The 20,838-nt window shown below is 51.5% G+C and overlaps 1 protein-coding gene and 1 long non-coding RNA gene across 2 annotated transcripts in view; one reads left to right on the top strand and one right to left on the bottom strand.

Moving 5' to 3' along the window:
- Positions 1-20,838, top strand: part of LOC122369572 — a 50,013-nt gene that overhangs the window by 12,179 nt on the left and 16,996 nt on the right. The window contains exon 2 of the long non-coding RNA XR_006254427.1: positions 2,295-2,408. This is a non-coding gene — a long non-coding RNA (uncharacterized LOC122369572). The remainder of the gene's footprint in view (positions 1-2,294; positions 2,409-20,838) is intronic.
- LOC122369570 (homeotic protein empty spiracles-like) lies at positions 129-9,951 on the bottom strand. The gene is made up of 3 exons (XM_043344411.1): positions 9,241-9,951; positions 1,958-2,130; positions 129-1,079 (listed from the first exon to the last, which is right to left on the bottom strand). The coding sequence occupies exons 1-3, from the start codon at positions 9,833-9,835 to the stop codon at positions 882-884; spliced, it is 966 nt and encodes a 321-aa protein (XP_043200346.1). The 5' UTR covers positions 9,836-9,951; the 3' UTR covers positions 129-881.

Here is a 20,838-nt window from a genome sequence, read left to right as displayed (position 1 = left end):
TTTGCGCAACTGAATTCCTTCTTGGACATGATTCATACCTACGCTTAGATTGTGGTGTAAGTGACGAGACCGCTGTGTTTGAACTACAAAGTGTACCCTATCAAACCCATATACCTAAAACTGCCAGATTTTCTTTATCTATCATTGTTTTATTTGTTCGATAGGACCACCGACACACATTTTACATATATAGGTCCCAAAAGACTTTCTTATCATCTTCTAACATCAGCGTTCCTTATAACCAATACATACACACATATACGTCATTTTGTACATATGTCAGTAAGCACCAAATTCGGTCGTAGTGGGCCCAAAGATGGCGGGTCGTCACCAGACACAGACATATGTACAACACCGAACTGGCACATACACACACGCACAAAGCTGTCACTGAACGGCCAAGAAATACTATACTCTAGTCTAGTCTACAACAAATATCACATTGGGAAAATAATCAGACTGGCAACGGTCTCTGGTTTCACCACGGTCGGGCACCTCTAGAGTCGAGCACACAATACGAACGCCCTATCCAGAGTTCGATAGAGTAGCATCTGGGAAATTAATATCACATGGTATAGGGGTTATTCAGACGGCACTGGGCACCAGCTCTGTCCATACGGCCGCCTTGGCCAAATAAATAGTGTTGCGGTGCACCCAGTCTGCCGTCTAGTCTCTGGCTGGTGATCCAGCTACCTCTCGGCAGCTCAGCACCAGCACCAATGACGGCGTCAGATGCGTCAGCGCCAGATTCAGTTGCGTCAGCGCCAGTGGTGTCAGCGTCAGCATCAGCATCAGCTCCAGCATTAACGCCGGCAGCGTCAGCCAGCGCGACGTCAGCACCACCACCGGCGCGCACGGACGCGGTATCGGTCCTACAGCTCTCACTGCTGCTCAGGCTTATCAGCAGCGTCGACGTCGATGTTCTCGTCGTCCGACTCCTCGTAGGTGAGCAGACTGTCGGTCTGATCGTCGGCGGCGTCGGCGGCGGCGGCCGACGCGCCTGGGGACTTGGTCGGGCCGCCCTCCTCGTCCTGCACGCGCTTGTGCTTGGTGCGTCGGTTCTGGAACCACACTTTGACCTGGAACAGACCAAAGAGGCGTCGTTAGCGAGTGGCGTCGACCCGCTTCCGGCGCGCCATCATCGTCAGCGACGCGATCGTTCCGCCATTATGTGGGACGTGCTCGTCGAGCCCGTCGATTTATGATAGCGCCGGCAGCTGGATGGCGGCCTATTCTTCGGCACCATTCTCCCCGGGAGAACATCCTTTCGGAATCGGCCTAATGGTTTTTATCTCATTTATCGCCGCCGGCATGGATCTCGGCGCTGTCGTTAGTTTTATTAGACTATTTGCTCGTTCTTTGCGGCGATAACGGCGCACTCGGACGCTAAAATGGCCGCCGACGTGGCGCGACGATTCATATGTGGCGCGCCGATCGGCGGCGTCGCAGATTACTTTGGGCGGCTTTAGGGTCCCCGAGTGGCGGCCGGCCCGCAGTGGCGCGCCGCTCATGTGGAATGCATGAGCCGTCATCGAATGCCACCGGCTGCTGAGCGGCTGCTGACGGTCCGACCGGGAGCCGAGAGCGCTGCTGGACATCGACAGCCCGACCGGCGGTCACACACCAACTGGCGGCCACAGACCACAGAAACAGACACAGGAAACAGACACAGTGCCACTGTGTCTGTGATATAGGGAGCCGAGAGCGCCACGAGAGATAGACAGCCCGACCGGCGCGGCGGTCACAGACCAACAGCCGGCGGTCACAGACCAACAGGGTCACAGACCAACTGCCGGCAAAAAAAAAAGAACGCCACGGAGGCACGCACAGTCCACAGATCATAACTGAGCCTTCTGTGAGACTGTGCAGTGTGCGTGTCTGTTTTACGACACTCCCCCCCCCCTCCCCATGAGTTAGCCCTACTAGCAGCCAGCCCATCCCCGACTGCTCTTCTCACCTGTGTCTCAGAGAGGTTGAGCGCCTGCGCCAGCTGCTTGCGCTCCTGGCCCACCACGTAGTGATTGTTCTCGAAGGCGTGCTCGAGCTTCAGCAGCTGACTCGGAGAGAACGCCGTCCGGATCCGCTTGGGTTTCCGGAAGGGCTGCAGGAGAAACGCAGGAAACTCGGGACCTGCGGGAGAACAGAGAGAAGGGTCAGACGCATGGAACAAACACTGGCTTTATGGGTACAACGGGTGGGGGGGGGGGCTGTTAACGGGTGTCATATCACATCGTGACACAGTGTTGACATGAATGTCACGACTGCAAACGTGACACATTCTTTGTGTTGCACAGCTACCGGATACACCGAGGGGAACAACAGGCGAATGAATGAAAACGAAGCTCTGACTGTCGGGCGATATGTCAACTGCCACAGGAAGACCGCAACAATGGCGACACCATCCACAGGTGAGTAACCGGCGCTGCACAGTCGCCGTACCGTTAATTAGCGCTGCTACTGTCGGTTCTCCGGGTTGGTATGCCCGCCTGGCCGGGTGGGTTGCCATGAGGCCCTGCTCGGCGGCTGCTGCCGCTCGCCGCGTCTCGATCGCGTGACGAGACCCATCGGCAGCCAGCTGAGAGCCATTTGCATTATACTCGCTCGTCCCATTCTCAAACACCCCATGGTCTTTTTCTCAATGTGACGAGAATAAATCACTTTGAAGACACGAGTGGTTAAATAATTGCCTGCATGAAGCAACAAAGGCGAATTAGCTCCCAGTTTGTAATGTTGCGTGCTATTATACCTTCTCTGTGCTCGCGACTTGTGTGGATCATGAAGTAATTTGCAAGGTTCACAGCCGTGCCGGGGGAGGTGGTTCTCCCGGCAGAACCGACCCGGGATGGGCGTCCACTGACGGTCGCCGACGTCGGCCGACCGTCGAGCGTCGCTGAGGTCCGGCTATAGTCGGCACCGACGGCCGATTCAGCGCTCCGTCGCCGCTCCCCGGCGCCATCCGAAACGGCTCAGCCATTCGCGCTGCAAATTTGACGACTTATCTAGGATCATTTTAAACGTCCTATGTCTTGATGGTGATGACTTTATGGGCCATTTTCGTTGATAGAAGACTATGAGCATTTTATGGCCGCAGGAAATCGCCACATTGGGGGACGTTCCGCGGAATAACAGCCTTATTCGGCCAAATGGCATGAGCAGTCACCGGCTCTAACTTATGACTCAGCACTGTCGGCCAATATCGTGTGGATTTAAGACGTGCGGCCGGCGCCGCACATTGGGTCCGTGCCCCATCAAACGGTTACCATGTCATTTGTCAAATTTCAATAATAATTAAGTAATGTTTCCACCACAAAACTGGTTGGCTGAGGCGGTGCTGGCACGAGAAGGCCGTGTTGAACTTCCGCGAAGTGACGAACTCATTATTAAACGCATGGATTATGCAGCGTAATTTTCGCCATCGACAACAGCCTTTGAGGTTGAAGCGGGACTGTTTCCGTGCAGCTGAATATACCATGAGAATTAGATTTTTCGCGACCGCGAAGCTTCCAATTCATGAACATAACACCGAGGAGGTGTTACTTTTTGAGAAAAGACAAACCCAGTTACGCGCTCTAATATTCCTGTTACATTCCTTGGCACGTCATAACAACCCGTTACTTCAAATGTGATTCTGACACGTCTTACCGAGATCATTACCGCCTTCAAAACGTTTGGTATAGCATACCTAATAACTCAAACATCGTTTCGATACAAGTTGTCTGGCGAAATGAGTTTTATGATCAGCTGCATACAACGGACGACAGTTTTGAGTATCTCATTCTCGACAGCTAACACCAAATACGCATACAGAAAGTTGCTGTGGCAAGACATAATTCTAATGGTGTTTTTAATTGTATTTTAGATGCATTCTTTTGGATGGCTTTTTCCTTGTAAACCTGGTGATATACACACCAATGCTGATTAAACTCCGTAAAGTGGCTTTCAGAAATCCAGTCACGTTTCAAGGACTGTATGGTTATCGACTGTGAAAGAACAACCGATATTTACCAATCAAGTCCGGTGAATAAGCCCAGCTTATCACGCATGCTGCACATCTGATTGAATTACACATTCCTTATCGGCTAAATGACTGGCCGACGCGAAAACAACTGAGCCGGCGGCAGCGAGCGATCGCCGGCCTGTCTGGGAGGGAGTATCCGCGTGTCTGAGTGGCGGTGGGGACGGAATTCCAGTGGCCTTAGTCAACGTGGCGCTCTTCCAGTGGGTCTCTCCAGTTCGGTCAGACACTCAGTCCAGCGACGGTCGCTAAACTCAGTGCCAGGAGCCCGACGCGGCTCAGTGACGACGGGGCCGGCGGGCGACGGCGACACGGATTTTTTGTCCCCTCTGCTCCCCTGACCGGCCGTGGGGAGGGGAGCGGGTCAGCCGGAGGGGCGGGCCGGGTATGTCCGCCGCCGACCGCCCCCGGTCGCCAGTAATACGCCGTGTTTCTCATTAGTGTCGGCGACAGGACGCCCCGTCGCTCGGCCGGCTGTTTGGGCCGCGCTGGGCCGCGCCGCGCGGCGCTGCGGGGACACGGCCGGCGGCGGCTGAGGCTGCGCCGTGCCCTGTTATTAGCCACCGCTTACAAAGGGTTCTGCCGGCCATTAATGCCCCAAGAATGCCGTCGCGTCGTTTTGTGTGCATTCCGCGCTGAGCGGAGAGCGTCAGGCGCTATTCGCGGCGCCCGCTGGCGGCCGGCTATAATCAAACTGTCCCGGCTGTTTACATTAATTCGGCGCCAATGTTCCGATTACAGTTATAATGAGTCGCAGTAGGACAGGTGGCGGCCGCCGCCGACCGCTCGCCGGCGTCACTGACGCCAAAATGGACGCCCGCGCGGCGCGCGCGTCTCCCCTAATCATCATGTTTAGGCCGGCGTTCATAAACAACGTTTACTTAAGCCTATGGAGTTACGGCGTGGCGCTTGATTGGATGGCTGCGTGCGTTTGGTCAGGTCAGCCCGGTCGCAGCTAAAGGGAAAGCAGCGCTCGGCTTGGAACAGCCATCGCCATGGGAAACAGTGGGAAGTGCTCCAGCCTCCAAGCTGCATCTCTAACAGAACAACGTTACCACCATTGGAGGAGGATGTGTGTGTGTGGGGGGGGGGGGGGGAGAGAGGGGGAGAGTCATAGGACGGAAGAGGGCTGGGAAGTTTGGTCGATCGTTTTGAATTTGTCATCCATTCTGCTAGCGTTCTTTGTCCATGAGCCATGTGCTCCGGATGGTAACTGTATTTAGTTACAACAATATTTGTATCCACTGTGCTGCAGGTAACACTCATTGAAGTGGACGCATGGGCAGATGAGACGCGAACATAATGTGATTCACGTTTCATGGCATATTTCTAAATTCAATGCGACGAACATGTGAGTAAATATGCTGTATAACGGCGATTCCTATTAAAGTAAGCCAAGTGTGCACTATCTGCATTCATTGTCACAATCGTAAACAGTGCGATAGCTTTTCATTGCCAGAATAAAGAATACCTGATCTCAAGAAAGAGTCATATCTTATACGAAGAAGTGGTTGGTAAAAGTCCTAACAGGTAAAGGACACACGGTACATGCTACCTACCTATCAGTTTACAACAATTGATAATTGAATACCCGTGTTTGACAATAAATGCAGTCGAAAAATTGAACATAAGTCAAGTTGTAATACAAGCAAATAAAAGATGGGCGACAATATCGATGAATGATGGATAATTTTACATATTTTTACCTGCTTGACCAATGTCATATTATGCCGGATTTCAAAGCTCTGATTGCAAAGGGTTGATTGGATCCAATGAAAAGCTAAGACAATGATACAATAATCTTAAACCACGTATGCTTCTCTCGACTCTCCGCACCTTTTGGGTTAAAATCACCTCCATTTCCGTCAGTAAAATATTTCGTTACACATGAATTCGTCTTAATTCGTTGTTTTTCCCGCAGATGATTTGCTTTCCCATTCCCACCAGTCAAACATCAACAACACGAATGACAAGCAAGTACAAAAGTGCATAATAAATTACGGAATATGAGAAGCAGGTCTAAAAAGTGACAAGGGTAGGTGGCATTTTTTTCTGTCATACGACAGCAGCACGCGAGGTGTGCCTTTGTGAGAAATTTGGAAATAAGCATTAAGCAATGTATAATTGCTCAATTAAAGTATCGCTTGACATGCCATCTATAAAGACCAAGTCTTGTCTCTGTTATAAGTACAGAAACAAACAAAATGAATGTAATTGTGCTCGCATACCTATAGATAATTTATCATCCACTGTATTATGCCATTTCAACTTTTGTATGTTGAATGAATACTACAGATTGTAACATGTTTTTTTGTCATTCCGTTCCGCTCGTTTAATTATGCATTAAATGCACCATTGTAAATGTCAATAGTCAATCACAGAATAAACTGATGGCTTCAAATTTAGCTGACATACATACAGATATGATATGTATTTACATGTATGCGCACGTATGCGTTATTATGCATATGTTTTACAATATCTCAATTCTGAGGACGTAGCACTTCCTACGCTACTTAGCGCTCTAAGGTCTGCGTTGTTATAAATATCCACAAAAGCAAGAAAGAAACGAAATTTCGGCCGCGCCTTGAAACGCCAAAGGTCTTAGGATGCTAAGCACCTGTGCACAGCGCAGATTTCCATAGGCGGCGGAACGGGGAGGGCACCGGGGCACCGTGCCCCCTTTGATTTTGGCATTTTGACATAAGCCCTATGGGCGTTGCATGGAAAGAATGGGACCAAAAGTCGGCAGTGCCCCCCCCCCCCTAATTGAAGGTGTTCCGCCGCTACTGCAGGTTTCCTAAAAGATACACAAATGTTGCAAACTTTAACACGTCTGTATTTCATTAACCACTTAAGTATTTTACAATCATTTGTCAACATATCTGCTCAAATGGTGCATTGTGTGGAAAAAGTGATGGGTACATTCCATATATGTGACAAGTCATAGAAGATTATGAATGGCTACTGGCCAAACAATGGGGGTGTCTCCTTGGTCCCTGACATTAGAGCTGATTAATGACACCAGCTCACTACCCTTGCGATACATAAACAAATGCACCCTCGCCCAAATGGCAACAACCGCAAATCAATGAACATATAAAACACATTTTACCTCAACAATTAACATTAATAACCATCGTTCTATAATGCCTTTGCCTCGAATAAGCGACAAACAGCTGACACAAATCGAGCAATGTAATTACCACGTTCTGAATAAACAATTAAATTTCTAAATAAAATAAATTTACTGCGCTTAAGCCACTTCCTCCTGCTTTCTCGCTTTTAGATCAATAGAGCAAGCTAGACCTCACCAGCCTACTTATAACGTGGAAGATGTCACATCATAGGCTCGGTGCTCAGCAAATAAAGATTCAAGATATACCTACACACTGGTGGCATTCCCAGATTCAACTGCAACCATACATATAAGTTCACCGGTAAACGGTGTGCTGTCTTACATAAGGTAGGAACGGTGTAGCATCGATGTATGTATTCCACATGGTGCAAACAGGTGGTATTGAGAACAAACCCAGTCCCTCTGTCGTCAAAGTTTCCAGGTCATGTCAGGTCAACAGAAGACAGATGACATAATTTCTGTCGCAGCTGTCCGATGTGCTTTTGGGCTTTAAGTGCAAATGCTCGGCGAAAAGACCGAAATGATACTGATGCCTACGCAAAAGAACTTTTGTAGTTATAAATGGACAAGTATTGTATCGAGAGTACATGACCCTCCAGGCTCCACGAATCAAACTATTAAAACAGTTACATTAAAGGCTTACCGGTTTCGTCTATTGACTTCTTCAGCGCCGTTGACTTCACGGCGCTGAAGAAGCGCCGTTGACTTCACGGCGCTGAAGAAGTCAATAGACGAAACCGGTAAGCCTTTAATGTAACTGTTTGATTCGTGAAGCCTGGAGGTTCATGTACTCTCGAAGCACAAGAACTTGCTGAAAATTGACAGTTTTTAAATTGATTCTCTTAATGACGCCCACATGTGTGACTAGCTATATCAAAGCAAATATAATAGACATTCGAATAGCACATGAACGTTTTCTTAGGCGCTCTTCGCGTATACCTATATGTCGCGCACACAAAAAGCACCACTCACGAACTGCTGCTAAATATTGTTACAGGTGCCGCATGCGTAAATGATTGCCATGGTAAGGCATTCCTTGGTGATTCCCATTGGTGCATTCCTATCGGCGAGCACGTCCGAGTTTGACTTTGGTTGGTTGAATGTGATAACAAAAAGCTACTAGCTTTAGGATCTCAGGTAATGTAGTGTGCCAAAAATATGTAGCAACCGCCCGCTTGAAACGTTTTAGGCTTCGGATTGAATCGGATGGATCAATCGGATTGAATCGGATGGATCAATCCTGCTTGATCCATCCGATTACCAGGCTTCTGTTGCAAAAACCTAAGCTTTAATACACAAAAGTGAGACGGGCAGCCACCGCACAGGATCTATTCCCCTCTCTCCATGATGGATAGTGGACTCGGACCAAATCAATTTGGCTTGTACGTCATAGCAGACAGGCAAAAACGGCGTCCGTCTCCGCGCGAGCTGCACTGTCCTCCCCATACGGAGTCGGCGGCGGCGTCCGCCTATGATGGACGACATCTGACATCGACATCTGACATCTGACATCTGACATCGGGCGACATCTGACATTGGCCGGAGAGCGATTCGGCGTCAGCAGGCCGCGGTGCTCACCCCCTCCGCAGTCGGGACGGATGCACGTGGTGGTGGCGGCGGGGAAGACGGCACATGGGACAGCGAGACTGGCAGACCGTCGATGGGAAGATCTGGCCTGACTTGAACCGGCCGGAAATGACCTGATGGGTACGGGACTCGATCTGACCCAGCCTGACCTGATTCAGTCTCACCCGACCTGACCTGACCTGAGACTGACCAGCTCTGAGCGTGCCGCAGTGCACAACTGACAATTCATGATCACGACGCAGAGTCGAAAAGACAGTCTGACCCATGAACAGCATCTGACAGAATCCAAAAGAGCATCTGACCGAGAACAGCATTAAACGGAAACCAAACCTACCCAGCTTGCAGCCTTGCCACCAGAGCCAACACGTCACTACACGACTCAGTTGACAACCGTATGACACATGACACTACGCAAGATGCAGTTCGCGCTACGAACCAGACCAGACCAGACTAGTCTGACACTTCACGATCCCAACCACGAGCAGCAGTCTGCACTCACCTGGGAACCGTGATGGGAAGAGGCGTCCCTGTCGCGAGTAGAGCCACGGCAGCAGCGGGTACTCGGTCTGTGGCGGCAGGCCGGCGCCCAGGTGCGGCGGCCCGAACGCCGGCGGCAGCGGCTGACCGGCTGCCGACACCGCCGGCCGCGGCAGCGCCAGCGGGTGCGCCAGACCGAACCCGGGCAGACCGGGCACCGGTGTCCGCAGCGCGGCCGGGTGCAGCGGCTCCGGCGCGTGCAGACGCATACTGTGCAGCTGCTGCATGCTCTGCAGGTGGTGGAAGGCGGCCAGCTTGGCCGACTCGAGGTCCACCGGCGGCGACTTGGGCCCGCCGCCGCCGCCGCGCTGCCACACCGGCGAGCGCGAGCGCAGCGGCGAGCGGGGCCGGCTCGACGGCGACCAGGCGGCTCCGGCCGGCGAGCCGGGCGAGCGCGGCGAGCGGGGCGAGCGAGGAGAGCGGGCCGGGGACACGCGTCCGGCGGCCGACACACGCGGCTTCTCCTCGGCCGGCGAGTCGTCGCCGACGATAGAGTCGATCGAGAAGCCGATCTTGGGCTTGGCGGCCGGCGCGGAGAAGTTCAGCGGTGCCATCATCTCGGACGACGGCGGCGGCGGCACAGAGCGAGAGCACGCGGCGACACTACCCTCCGCCGGCCGGTCGGGGCAAGACTAGCTAACAAACACTTAACAATTTCTTTAGCGGCTATTACACATCTAAAACTCGACACGGATTGGTTCATTATCTCCCGCACAATCTGAGCCGGCCTAATACCGGCCTCCGATTGGTCGAGAGCGCGCTGGGCGGAGCCTGCACAGTTCCTCGTCCCGTCGCCAGGTGGCAGTGCCGCAGTTGGGCCGGCGCCGGCGCCAGGCGACACCGGAGGCGGATTCGACAGGGCTGGTTACGCCGTGCCAGATTGAAATTAATGCGATTTAGTGTGCCAATTGAGCGGGCAGGCAGCGCGGGCCGCGTGGGCCGGCCGGGGGACGGCGACTGATAGGGCAGAAACAGCAGCTGCGAACACAGAGGGGCGACAGGACCCCGGCTCGGCGCCCGGGGCGGCTTCCCCCGCCCCGCCGCCGGCTGCGTGCAGGCCACGCCTCGGCGCACCTGCGGGGGCGTGGCCTCGCCGCTGCCATTAGCCGGCAATGACCATCTATCACTGCCGTAATGACATAAGGATAAAACGGCGCACGGTGCAGGCCGTATGGTAATGTTGTGATTAGTGGCACGTCCGTGTCGGCACACGGCGTCGGCAGCGGCGGTCTTTGAGGCGGCGGCGGCGGCTGACGTCGAGCGTCGAGCGTTGCTGACGTCGAGTGTCGCAGACGGCGCGCTCCACCCGTCCCCCTGCCTGTCGCTGTGGGTCCACGGCCGTTCCAACGGGAGCCGCCGAGCGACTGGTGTAGTCCTGTAGATAGCCAGGGTTTGGGTGTAGGTCCCCATCACGCTACTGCAGTGAAGTCCGCGCTTAGTACACAGCGTTTTGGTGTACTTCCTGCGCTACTGCTGTAATCCGTACTCCGTAGTCGTACCTACCCAGTGTTTCGCTGCATTGACTGCGTTACTTACACAGTTCTAAACGAATGTTTCGGTGTAGCCACTGCACTACTCATGCAACTAACTAGTTTATACCCAGTGCTTTGGTGTTTTCACTGAGCTAAATGTGCAGCCCACTCCCAGTGTTTTGTTGTAGCAACAGCACTACTAGTGTTATCTGCAGGTACTCAGTGTTTCGGTGCATTAACTGCGCTTCTAACGTACCCAGTGTTTCGGGGTATTCACTGAGCTACTGATTTAGTCCGTGCTTACAACCCAGTGTTTCGGTGTACTTTGTTAGTTACTCATGTAGTCAGTATCTAATGTGTTGCTATATTTTCTTAGCAACTGGTGTAGTACGCACCCAGTGTTTCGGTGTCTTTACTGAGCTACTGAGTGACGTTAAATCTGTACTGCGCTTATCGCATTAAGTTGAACGGACTACTGCCGTTTCTCTTTCTGTGCCAGAGTGTTGACTTATTTTCTATTGTTCTTGTGGTGTTCCTGGCTTCTGTTTGTTTCTGTAAAACCACGCTAATGACGTGGGTCCCTAAACATTCGGCTTGTGTCAGTGTGGAACCCTTGCCCAACCTTGGTATACATTGTATAAACTATTTTGTGTGATTCTTCGGAATGCTTTAGCAGAGGTGTTAGTATCACTGACAGGGACGGAGCTTCCTATACAGTTGGTGGGGCGGCTGCCCCACTTACTTGCTATTTTGCCCCACCAATAAGCGTTTTGCCCCACTAACTTTAACTGATCTCTAAGACTTTGTTGCTTTGCAAATTAGTCTTTTTTTGCATTGAAGAGCCTTGGAATGTCTGTTTAATGCAAAATACTATGTCTGTAGGTAATGATAGGAATAGATTCAGTGTGGCATTTTATTCAACTTCATAATCGGACGTTGAGGGTTTGATGACTTTTTGCCCCACCAACTTCCCTGGAAAAGCTCCACCCATGATCACTGATGTTGGTTGTCGGACTTTCGTCCACATCTTGAGAAACTATACACACCTCAACTCAAGACGGGAACGAAATCCGACAGCCAGCATCAGTGATCCTATTTTGTGTCTAAAGGACTGAGGAGGCTCTATCAAAACGCCAGATTTTGGTGGCATTGCTCCGACACAAGCTATTCTTCGAATTTGTTGCTGTTCGAATGTACGATTTGCCCTGCCAAATGATAAGCAAAATAACCATGTTCATTTTACGTTAGAACGATTATTAAAACGTCATGAATCGTTTTATGCTTCAATGAATAAACAGCTAATTTTTCATGAAGCAATTACACAAATGTCAAACTATTTCAGTCAGTAACACCAGTTTACCATGTTTTCAGTATAGCACCAACCAGTCTGGGGACGTTTGTCTAGAAACTCTTGGCTACGATTAGCCCATCCACTGTTTAGTGTTTATGCGTGTTTGAATCGCTAGAAACAAATCTCAACTAAAATCATTTATATTCGTATGATTAAAAAGAACATACAACATCAACCACAGAATAACGACGAAACCAACTGACTAGGCAGGACCGTAAAAATCAGGAGATCTAAAGAAAAGTCAGACCTGCAACGCAAAATCCTTCACAAAATGCCACAAATAGAATATGCTTCTCGTTCAAAACCTCAAACATATCTAACTATAGCTCATATAGCTCACAGACCTTTCCTTTTTACAATGTAATTAGATAACAATATTTGTTAATCCGTCCTCAAGTTTCACTTGAAGATGGAGTCACATACGTGTGGTCCAGAGATCAGCTGCATCCTCAGCTGCATTATTAAGTAGTTCCGATCAATCAACAAATACTAGAAGCTGTCAGCCGCATAAGATCCCCATGTCACCGATTAGACCGACCGCAAACTGTCAGCCCTTAGCCCAGACTTACACATTTTTAAGTAAAACAGACAGGCGCTACTGCATGTAACTTCAACAATCATTCGATAATTGGTGATGTCGTTTGAATTTTGAGTCTAGCGATCCAACCACTTATAGCCGTTGGACGGACTAGGGCATACCCGTGGAAAAAATGTTCACAGCGTTCAACACCGATTCAGGTAGCTAGGTAGGTATACTACATATGTAGCAATAATATATGCATGCAGAAATGCGCCTATATTGCTTTATTCACTCTCGCCTCTTGTTTTGTCCATCGAAGGGCTTATGTCAGTGACTCACATTTGCCTTGTAAAAAAAGAAATTTTAGCCTTGCAAGGTCTGCATTGGAGTTTGCGAGGAATTCATATGGCCAAAGTGACTAAGATACAAGCAGTTACCAATTCATCATGAGCATCAAGTGCACAAAGATACCTACACCTTTTTACGCCCAATTTAGCCGGCAGTGCACATACTCGTATTACAGTAATAGTGCAGGCGATGTCGACAGTTCAGCATACATATAGTCTGTCTATGGCGAACTGTCGGAATCGATTGCATTATTACTGAATTGTGTGCATTATGTCTATATTTGGCCGTAAAAAGGTGCAGTTATTAGATACAACAGCTTTATTTGTTCACAACGGCTCGTTGCGTGACGTAGGCATGTACATATCAGACGAAAATAATGGCATGTTTGTCTTAGCGATTAATGCAATTTACTCCGGTAATCTCTCCATTTCTCGAAAAATATGGAGAAGCTTACAGTAATTGTTTTTTAACCATTCAATGCCCATCAGTTACCTACCTGCTTTAGGTAGGAAGGCCATCAAGCATCAGCTGTATGATGACATGCAAAGCTTGCCATGACAGCAGTTATTTATTCGAATTTAAATGGCATTGACAGTGTCCCAAAAATAGCATTTGTGAGCTCATCGATATAACATATGGTATGCAGTAACATATAACATGCATATAGTAACATATAATATTAAATATAACATTACAGAATTTGGGAGAGGCAAAATCTGCAGCAGCTATTTTTCTTTTCAGTCTTTGCCTGTAAGTAAATGCTATTAGTACCACACAGGCGCGGATACAAGGGGGGGGGCCATGGGGGCCATGGCCCCCCCCCCCTTGGCCGATTTTTTTCAAAAATAAAATAAAAAGTTAAAAATTTAAAAAGCTGAAAAAGGGGCCTCCTGAAAATAAAGTGGCCGAAATCCGATGAGTTTTTTTAACCTACCCACTTAGTTATTTCTTAGAAGACTAGCTGAGAAGACTTCTTTGTTAGAAGATTGGTAAAGCTTTTCATAACTTGGAGGTCTCTTATACTCACAGAGATGACCACTTTTACAGGGCCTCCTAACCTGCACAGAGGGCCTCCAAGCCTGCACAGATGTTGAGATGTTGCCTGAACAGCTAGATAAGCTCAATAGACGCAGTTTTTTTGGGGGGGGCAACAAGTGGGAAGATGGGGCCTCCAACAGGTGGGATTATGGGGGGGGGGGGGCCTCCTGGTTTCTAATGGCCCCTCCCTTGGAGATTTTCTGGATCCGCCCCTGGTACCACAGACCGTTGTATGGCAAGGTCAGAGGTATATGCTTCTGCATTTTCTATTGAGGAATCTCGGTAGTCCAGTTGCTAATCCAGACTCCAGTTGATTTCTAAAATCGTTTTTATTCGAATCCAATAACATAACATCCAGCCGTCCAGACTTTTAAAAAGCGTCTTCTAAGAGATTACTTTTTTTGAAAGCAGAGAGGGTCTTTCAACTCAAAGACACAGCACAACCTGTACAAAAGTTTTCACAACTCTGTCAGCTCCGCCCTCGGCGAGCTCCGCTTCCCCAGTAGACGGCCCCAGTTTCCCACTAACGGGCCGCCGAGTCCCTCCCTTTCGTGTGACCCCGTCCGCCCCGGGCCGCCCTGCTCTGACACACCGTGACCACGTTAGCGGTCGGTCGACGGCGGCAGTCTCTGCGCCCTGCGCCGAACGTGACGCGCTGCGTCGTTTTTGTGCCGCTCGCGACGCCCCACCGGAGGCGTGCAAATTTGATTACACGCCGCGGCCGAGCGCTGGGGACGCGTGCGGGCCCAGGGCGCGGCCGGGGGCGTGCCGGGACAAATCGACGCCCGCCGCCCGTCCCAGAGGCCAATTACCAATTAAACGATTGGGTGATTGCCGTCACGAAGAATGGCCACGAGAGCGCGCTGCCATTGTGCGTCAATACCGAGGAAGTGCGAGCGGCAGCATCTGACCGCTGAGACTTCCCGTCAGCTCCAATTAGCGGCGTCTCGGAGAGCGGCGGCGGCGGCGGCGCGTCACGGCCGACATTTCACCGTAAATGGGACGCATTCCGTGAGCCGTGTGATTGCTCCTGCTCTCCCTCCCTCTGGTTAGTGCCGGCGGGTGGCTCGGTTCCTACTCGGATTTCAGAGGGGCGGTGCCGTGGTCCACTGATTGAGCTAACTGTAGTGACGGTTGAGACGGGTGGTCACTGGTCACTCCACCCGGCCCAGCGGACGGAGAGTGATCATTGGACCAGTGATCATTGGTCAAGTGGAACACGCACCGTATTGTATGTCAGCTGGCCCTAGCTCCTACATCAGGCAAGAAAGAACTGTATTAACACCGGCAGCCCTGATTTTACAGCGACCTGTCACAGTAGATCTGACACAGTGGCCTGTCATGACAGACCTGACGTTTGACAACACAGCGACCTGACAGTGAAGGACTTGTGCATACAGCACACCTTGTGTCTGTCACGGCAGACCTGACACAGTGACCAGTCACGGCAGACCTGACCCCGAAGTGACCTGTCACAGCAGACGTGACGCTCCAAACAGACGTTAATGGGGTTGCTCTACCGAACACAAAGACGCAGTTAGAACAAAGCTGAACAAAGCCGAAAACTAGCAAGAACAGCAGTGAGTGCACGGCTGGCAGCCTGCCGCTGGGTTTTTACAGGCCAGAAAGTCGTCCCACACTGCTTCAGTGTGTGAACCCATTTTAATTGTCATTAAGACTGTGTTAACGGTTAATGTGACTGACGTATAATCAGCGAGGGCTGCCCTTTGTCTGTTGCCCTGTGACACGACAATGACCGCAACATGAAACTTTTTCGGGGAGGCGCACCGGTCTGGGTACGGATGTGGTTTTGTGTTTTACTTTTTACGGAAATATAGTCCGCACTAGATGATAGAATGCCCGCTAAGCAGAGATTATTGCGTAGCGCTGCGTTCTACGAGTACGCAAGCATTATCTGAACACTACGCCTGAGTCTTTTTACTGTTACGGATATACTCGCTTGAAAATTTATATAGACGGAAGATAATCATGCTGTGCTATGCAAGAATTATTTCACACTCCTTGAGAACCAAAGGCGACCCTCTTCCCTGGTCTCGCAGGCAGGGGAATAATGGATGCTACAGCCATTGATGCTGCGCTAGCAGAAGTTCACGAACCAAACAGCGTGCATCTCCCAGTCTCCAGCCTTCTATCACCTTAAGTGGTTTCAAGAAGAAGAAAGCCGGAAAATTTTTCGTTGGTGCTTTTTAAGGTGTTATTGGTCAGACACTGGCGACTCAAAATATGTAGGGACTTTTCTTTTTGTAGAAGATGTTTTACTAGAAAAGAAGTATAGAAGGCTGTAGCGTGCATACATGTAAGTTGATGTTCCGGGTCCACGTGTATAGTTAATGCAAGGTTGCCTGCAAATTGCAATTTCATATTAAGACCTGCACGTGAATATTACCGATAGGAGTGAAAGCATATGCACGCTTGGTTATTTAGCGATCGTATACTAAGATAAGTACCATAAAACATAGCAATAAGGCTATGAGATAAATTTTGTAATCACTTAAGCCATGTCCGTTATAAATGATAGTGCACCACCTGCCATAGCTGTCCAATTTTCGGCGAGATTTCCTGTGTGATCACAGTGAGTCAGGCCAAGTTAGTGGCTGTGGATCAGCGGTCATTACAGTGCTTCGCGGCTGTATGCGCCCTTAAATTCAATGCCTGGGCCGGCGGCGGCGGCGGCGGCGGCGGCGGCGGCGGCGGCGGCGGCGGCGGCGGCGGCGGCGGTGCTCAGAGCGGGACCGGGCGGCGGTAAGACGGTGTCCGCCCCACCTCCGCCCACCGCCCGGCTGCCGCTACATCCGCCGCCGACCGCAGTATACCGCCCCGGACACCGCTCAGCGGCCGGACAATGGACGCCCAGACGGGCCGACACCGCCGCCCGCCCCGCGCCGGCCAAAGGCAAACACAAAATTAACACTCGCCGCGGTGCTTCATCACAGCGCAAATATCATGTAATAAGTACTGAAGGATGCCGTCGTCCAAACAGTAATTTGTCGGCGCGCTTTTCAGCAGGGATGCGGAGCCGTGGAAATTTCAGACGGCTCCGGCTCCGGCTCCGGCTCCGGAGAAAAAAATCGGCTCCGGCTCCGGCTCCGGCTCCGGGTGAAATGTTGTGGCGGCTCCGGCTCCGGCTCCGGCTCCGAGTAAAATGGTCCGGCTCCGGCGGCTCCGGCTCCGACTCAGTACATCCCCGATGCAATCAATTAAATACGGGTGGAAGAAAAAATGGATTGGTTATACGCGTTACTCTTTGCCATGACCGGCTCACCGCGTCCCCGCGCAAACGCACCTCGGAGAGAACTGGCAGAACAAAGGACTAGGAAGCGATGGCATTGGAAACGCAGTCGCCGCGAATTGGAGTTCACTGAACCATCGTAAGCAGACACCAGTCTCGGCTGCATTGGGGGTGGGAGTGGGGGAGGGGGGATGGGGGGAGGGGAAGAGACGGTGCTGGGAGTCGCAGTCCACTGCACTGGCTTGAAAACAATGGCCGTCACCTGATGACCGGTCCTCATGCTCTGGGGATGCAGTAGACGTGGGGGGGGGGGGAGGAGCAGACAAGAAGTTGATTGCGTACTGTGGGATACTGGGGATATTCGGCTTTTTTCATTCATTTGATGGCCCATGACGTAAGTAAAGTACCATATGTTTTACTGCCTTGTACTGTCAAACCGAACTAGGTCAATTATTTTTTTCCTCTTCAAAAAAATAAAAAGGAGCCGGAGTCGCCCCCTTTTTTGGCGGCTCCGGCTCCGGCTCCGGCTCCGGGCTATATTGCTTCACGGCTCCGGCTCCGGCTCCGGCTCCGGGCAAAATATGCCGGCTCCGGCGGCTCCGGCTCCGACTCCGGCTCCGGCTCCGCATCCCTGCTTTTCAGGCGTCATAAATTAGTGGGCGGGCCCGATTGTCAGGGAGAATGTGTAACAGAGCCAGGCGAGAGAGACGGCCTGCTTATTAGGCGAGAATCTCGTGTGCAGTACAACAATGAGCGACACCATCAATTAATGCGGCGCAAGATGTATTAATCGGCCCCGTGTGGTGGCGTCTGCCGGGCCGGCTGGCGCCGAACGGCTCCCAACCATGTCCGGTCAGGTCGTGACCTCAGCGGGTCACGTGATCCCGTCCGGTCCCGGAATTTGACGGCTTCTGACAGGCAGTCTCCTATAGTCACTGACCGTTCCCCGTTCATAGTCTCAGGGAGCTTCCCCCAGACAGTCGTCCAATGGCATGTGGTTTTCAATGTTCTCTCAGTTCTAAAATCTGGAAGGCTTCATTCCGATGCTTGTTTCACACTTCCTTTTCCAAACAATGTCAAGACCAAAAATTTTAGTTTGGTGTGGTCGTTCGATCTGGTTTTGGAAGATATCATGCGGTGCACTATGATCTCTGTGATCGGTGGCTTCTGCCTGGTCGACCATAGCTTGTGAAGTAAAGACTGCCGCACCGAAGAACCGTGACTTAAAGTCTCAAATATCTTGAGTCCTGAAAACCACGAACACCCAAGCTCAACCAAGAAGGCTATTTTTTTTTAAACGTCAGCGTGCTTCTGCTCCGTTATCCACGGAAAAATGTTTCGGCTCATCAGGGTGAACTGCTGTTCTGATCGGTTGCAGCCCGTTCTGCCACTGCACGGGTCAGTCTCCGCTCTGCCGCATGCTGTCCAGTCTGTTTTCTCACTGCTGTCCTGCCACCCCGGGTGGGGTGAGGAGGCCCTAGCACGGTCGGTCGCCGCTCATTCCTCCTCCGGCGGACGCTCCATCAGCAGCAGCGTCTGCCGACGCCCTGACTTCCTAAGGTCATGTACGGTAATTGGGCGTGGTCCATGCGACGACTGCGCGTGCGCGGGGCCGCGCGGCGGCTGGGCGTGCGCACTGCGCAGGGCGCGGTGTGCGTGCGCCTGTCTGTTAGACTGTACCGCTGTGTCATCGTCTGCGCGGGTCAGCCGGCCCGCGCGGCATTCTGAAATAGAGTGGCAAACTGAACAGCTGTGTTCCACTACAACTGGCGACGAGGAAAACGGACAGCCAAAGGACGGGTGCTGGACAAGGCGTGGTCCCGGTCGCCGCGGACGGCTCTGGTATTAAACCCGTTGGGCACCGAGACTTCTGCTGCAGCAAAATGGGTGAGATCGAACCATTTAATCCCGATACGGATTCATGGTGTGAGTGGGAGGAACGTTTTGTCTTCCTCTTGGAAAGTAAGGAAATCACTGATGGTACCGTCAAGAGAGCTCGTTTATTGACTGCTTGTGGGAAGAAGGCGTATACATTGTTTCGCAGCTTAGTTTCACCGGCTGCACTGCATGATAAATCGTTTGAAGAGCTGTTAGAAGTGATGAGAGCTCACAAAGACCCCAAGCCATCGAAAATATTGAGCAGATTTCGATTTAGCCAGTGCCATCGTGATCCGTCTCAACCTGTTGCAGACTTTATCGCCGAGCTCCGCAAGGCAGCAGAGCACTGCGAGTTTGGAGGCACACTGGAGGATCGGCTGATGGAGCAGCTGGTGTGCGGCATCGCTGACGAGCGCATCCAGAGGCACCTCTTGGCTGAGCCCCAGCTGGACTTCTCCAGAGCTCAGCAAGTCAGCCTGTCGCTCGAGATGTCGAGTAAGGACGCTCAGGTCATCGCAGGTCAGTGCGGGGGCACGGGCCACGCCACTGTCCATGCTGCTGCAGCGCAGGCGAACACAGAGCCTTGCTGGCGTTGCAATCGTGCGAATCACAGTCCAGATATATGCAGATTCCGTAACTTCAAGTGCCGAAAGGCGCCGCCCACGGAAGTCGGCCACTTCTGGGAGGCGCCGTCAGTCGGCCAACAATGTCACCGGCTCCGGCGATGAAGAGGACTGGGAGAGCTGGGTGGAAGCCGAAGAAGCAGTCGGCCAGATCCGTCGATCCACTGACACCGGCACTGCTGACGTCAGACAGGTGGGTGGCTCACTTCCGTTCACGTGTGATGTTAAACTGCAACAGACTGATGTGACAATGGAGATCGACACAGGCTCTAGGTACACTCTCATTGGAGAGAATACCTTCAGCATGTTGAACTGCAAGCCTAGGCTGAAAGAGTGTAGGGTTCAGCTACGAGCATATACACATCAGCCCATTCCTGTGCTCGGGGAATTTTGTACGTCTGTCGAGCACAATGGTATGACATACCCTGGTATGAAGGTGATCGTGGTGAAAGGCAGCAGATCCAGTCTCTTGGGCAGAGACTGGTTGGAGGCCATCCGAATCAACTGGTGCGAGGTCAAGGCGGTCTTCAACTCGGCCATCGATCAGCTGAAGGGAAAGTACCGTCAAGTGTTCGAGCCGGGTCTCGGTGAGCTAAAAGGGGTCGAGGTGAAGCTAGAGGTGGACCGTTCTGTGCCCCCCAGATTTTTCAGACCCAGATCCCTGCCGTACGTCTACAGGGAAAAGGTGGAAGAGCAGATCGACAAGGACGTCAAGGCGGGCATCCTGGTGCCGGTGCAGCACAGCCAGTGGGCTGCACCACTGGTTCCAGTGCTGAAAAAGTCTGGTGAGATCAGGGTATGTGCCAACTTCAAACTCACTGCCAACCGTGCCGTCAAACTGGATCAGTATCCACTGCCGCTCGTTGAGGATCTTTTTGCTCAGTTAGCGGGAGGAGTGATTTTCTCGAAGATTGATCTGGCACAAGCTTACAACCAGATTCCCATTCATAAAGATTCGAGGGATGTTTTGACGATAAGTACGGCTAAAGGGCCCATGTCCTATACTCGCTTACCATTTGGAATATCAGCTGGGCCAGGGATATTCCAACGAGAGATTGAAAAGGTGTTGAGCGGCATGCC

The sequence above is a fragment of the Amphibalanus amphitrite genome, unplaced genomic scaffold (genome assembly GCF_019059575.1).
Source record: "Amphibalanus amphitrite isolate SeventyFive unplaced genomic scaffold, NRLGWU_Aamphi_draft 001050F_arrow, whole genome shotgun sequence".
Taxonomy (NCBI): Eukaryota; Metazoa; Arthropoda; class Thecostraca; order Balanomorpha; family Balanidae; genus Amphibalanus; species Amphibalanus amphitrite.
This window is presented reverse-complemented; position numbering and strand designations above follow the sequence as displayed.

Bases quoted from the DNA above. Each gene is read 5' to 3' on its own strand.
- LOC122369570 (XM_043344411.1), bottom strand. From the start codon at position 9,835: ATGATGGCACCGCTGAACTTCTCCGCGCCGGCCGCCAAGCCCAAGATC. The intron at 2,131-9,240 runs GTGAGTGCAGAC...GTTCTCCCGCAG, and splicing joins CTTCCCATCACGGTTCCCAG to GTCCCGAGTTTCCTGCGTTT. The intron at 1,080-1,957 runs GTGAGAAGAGCA...GGTCTGTTCCAG, and splicing joins TCAACCTCTCTGAGACACAG to GTCAAAGTGTGGTTCCAGAA.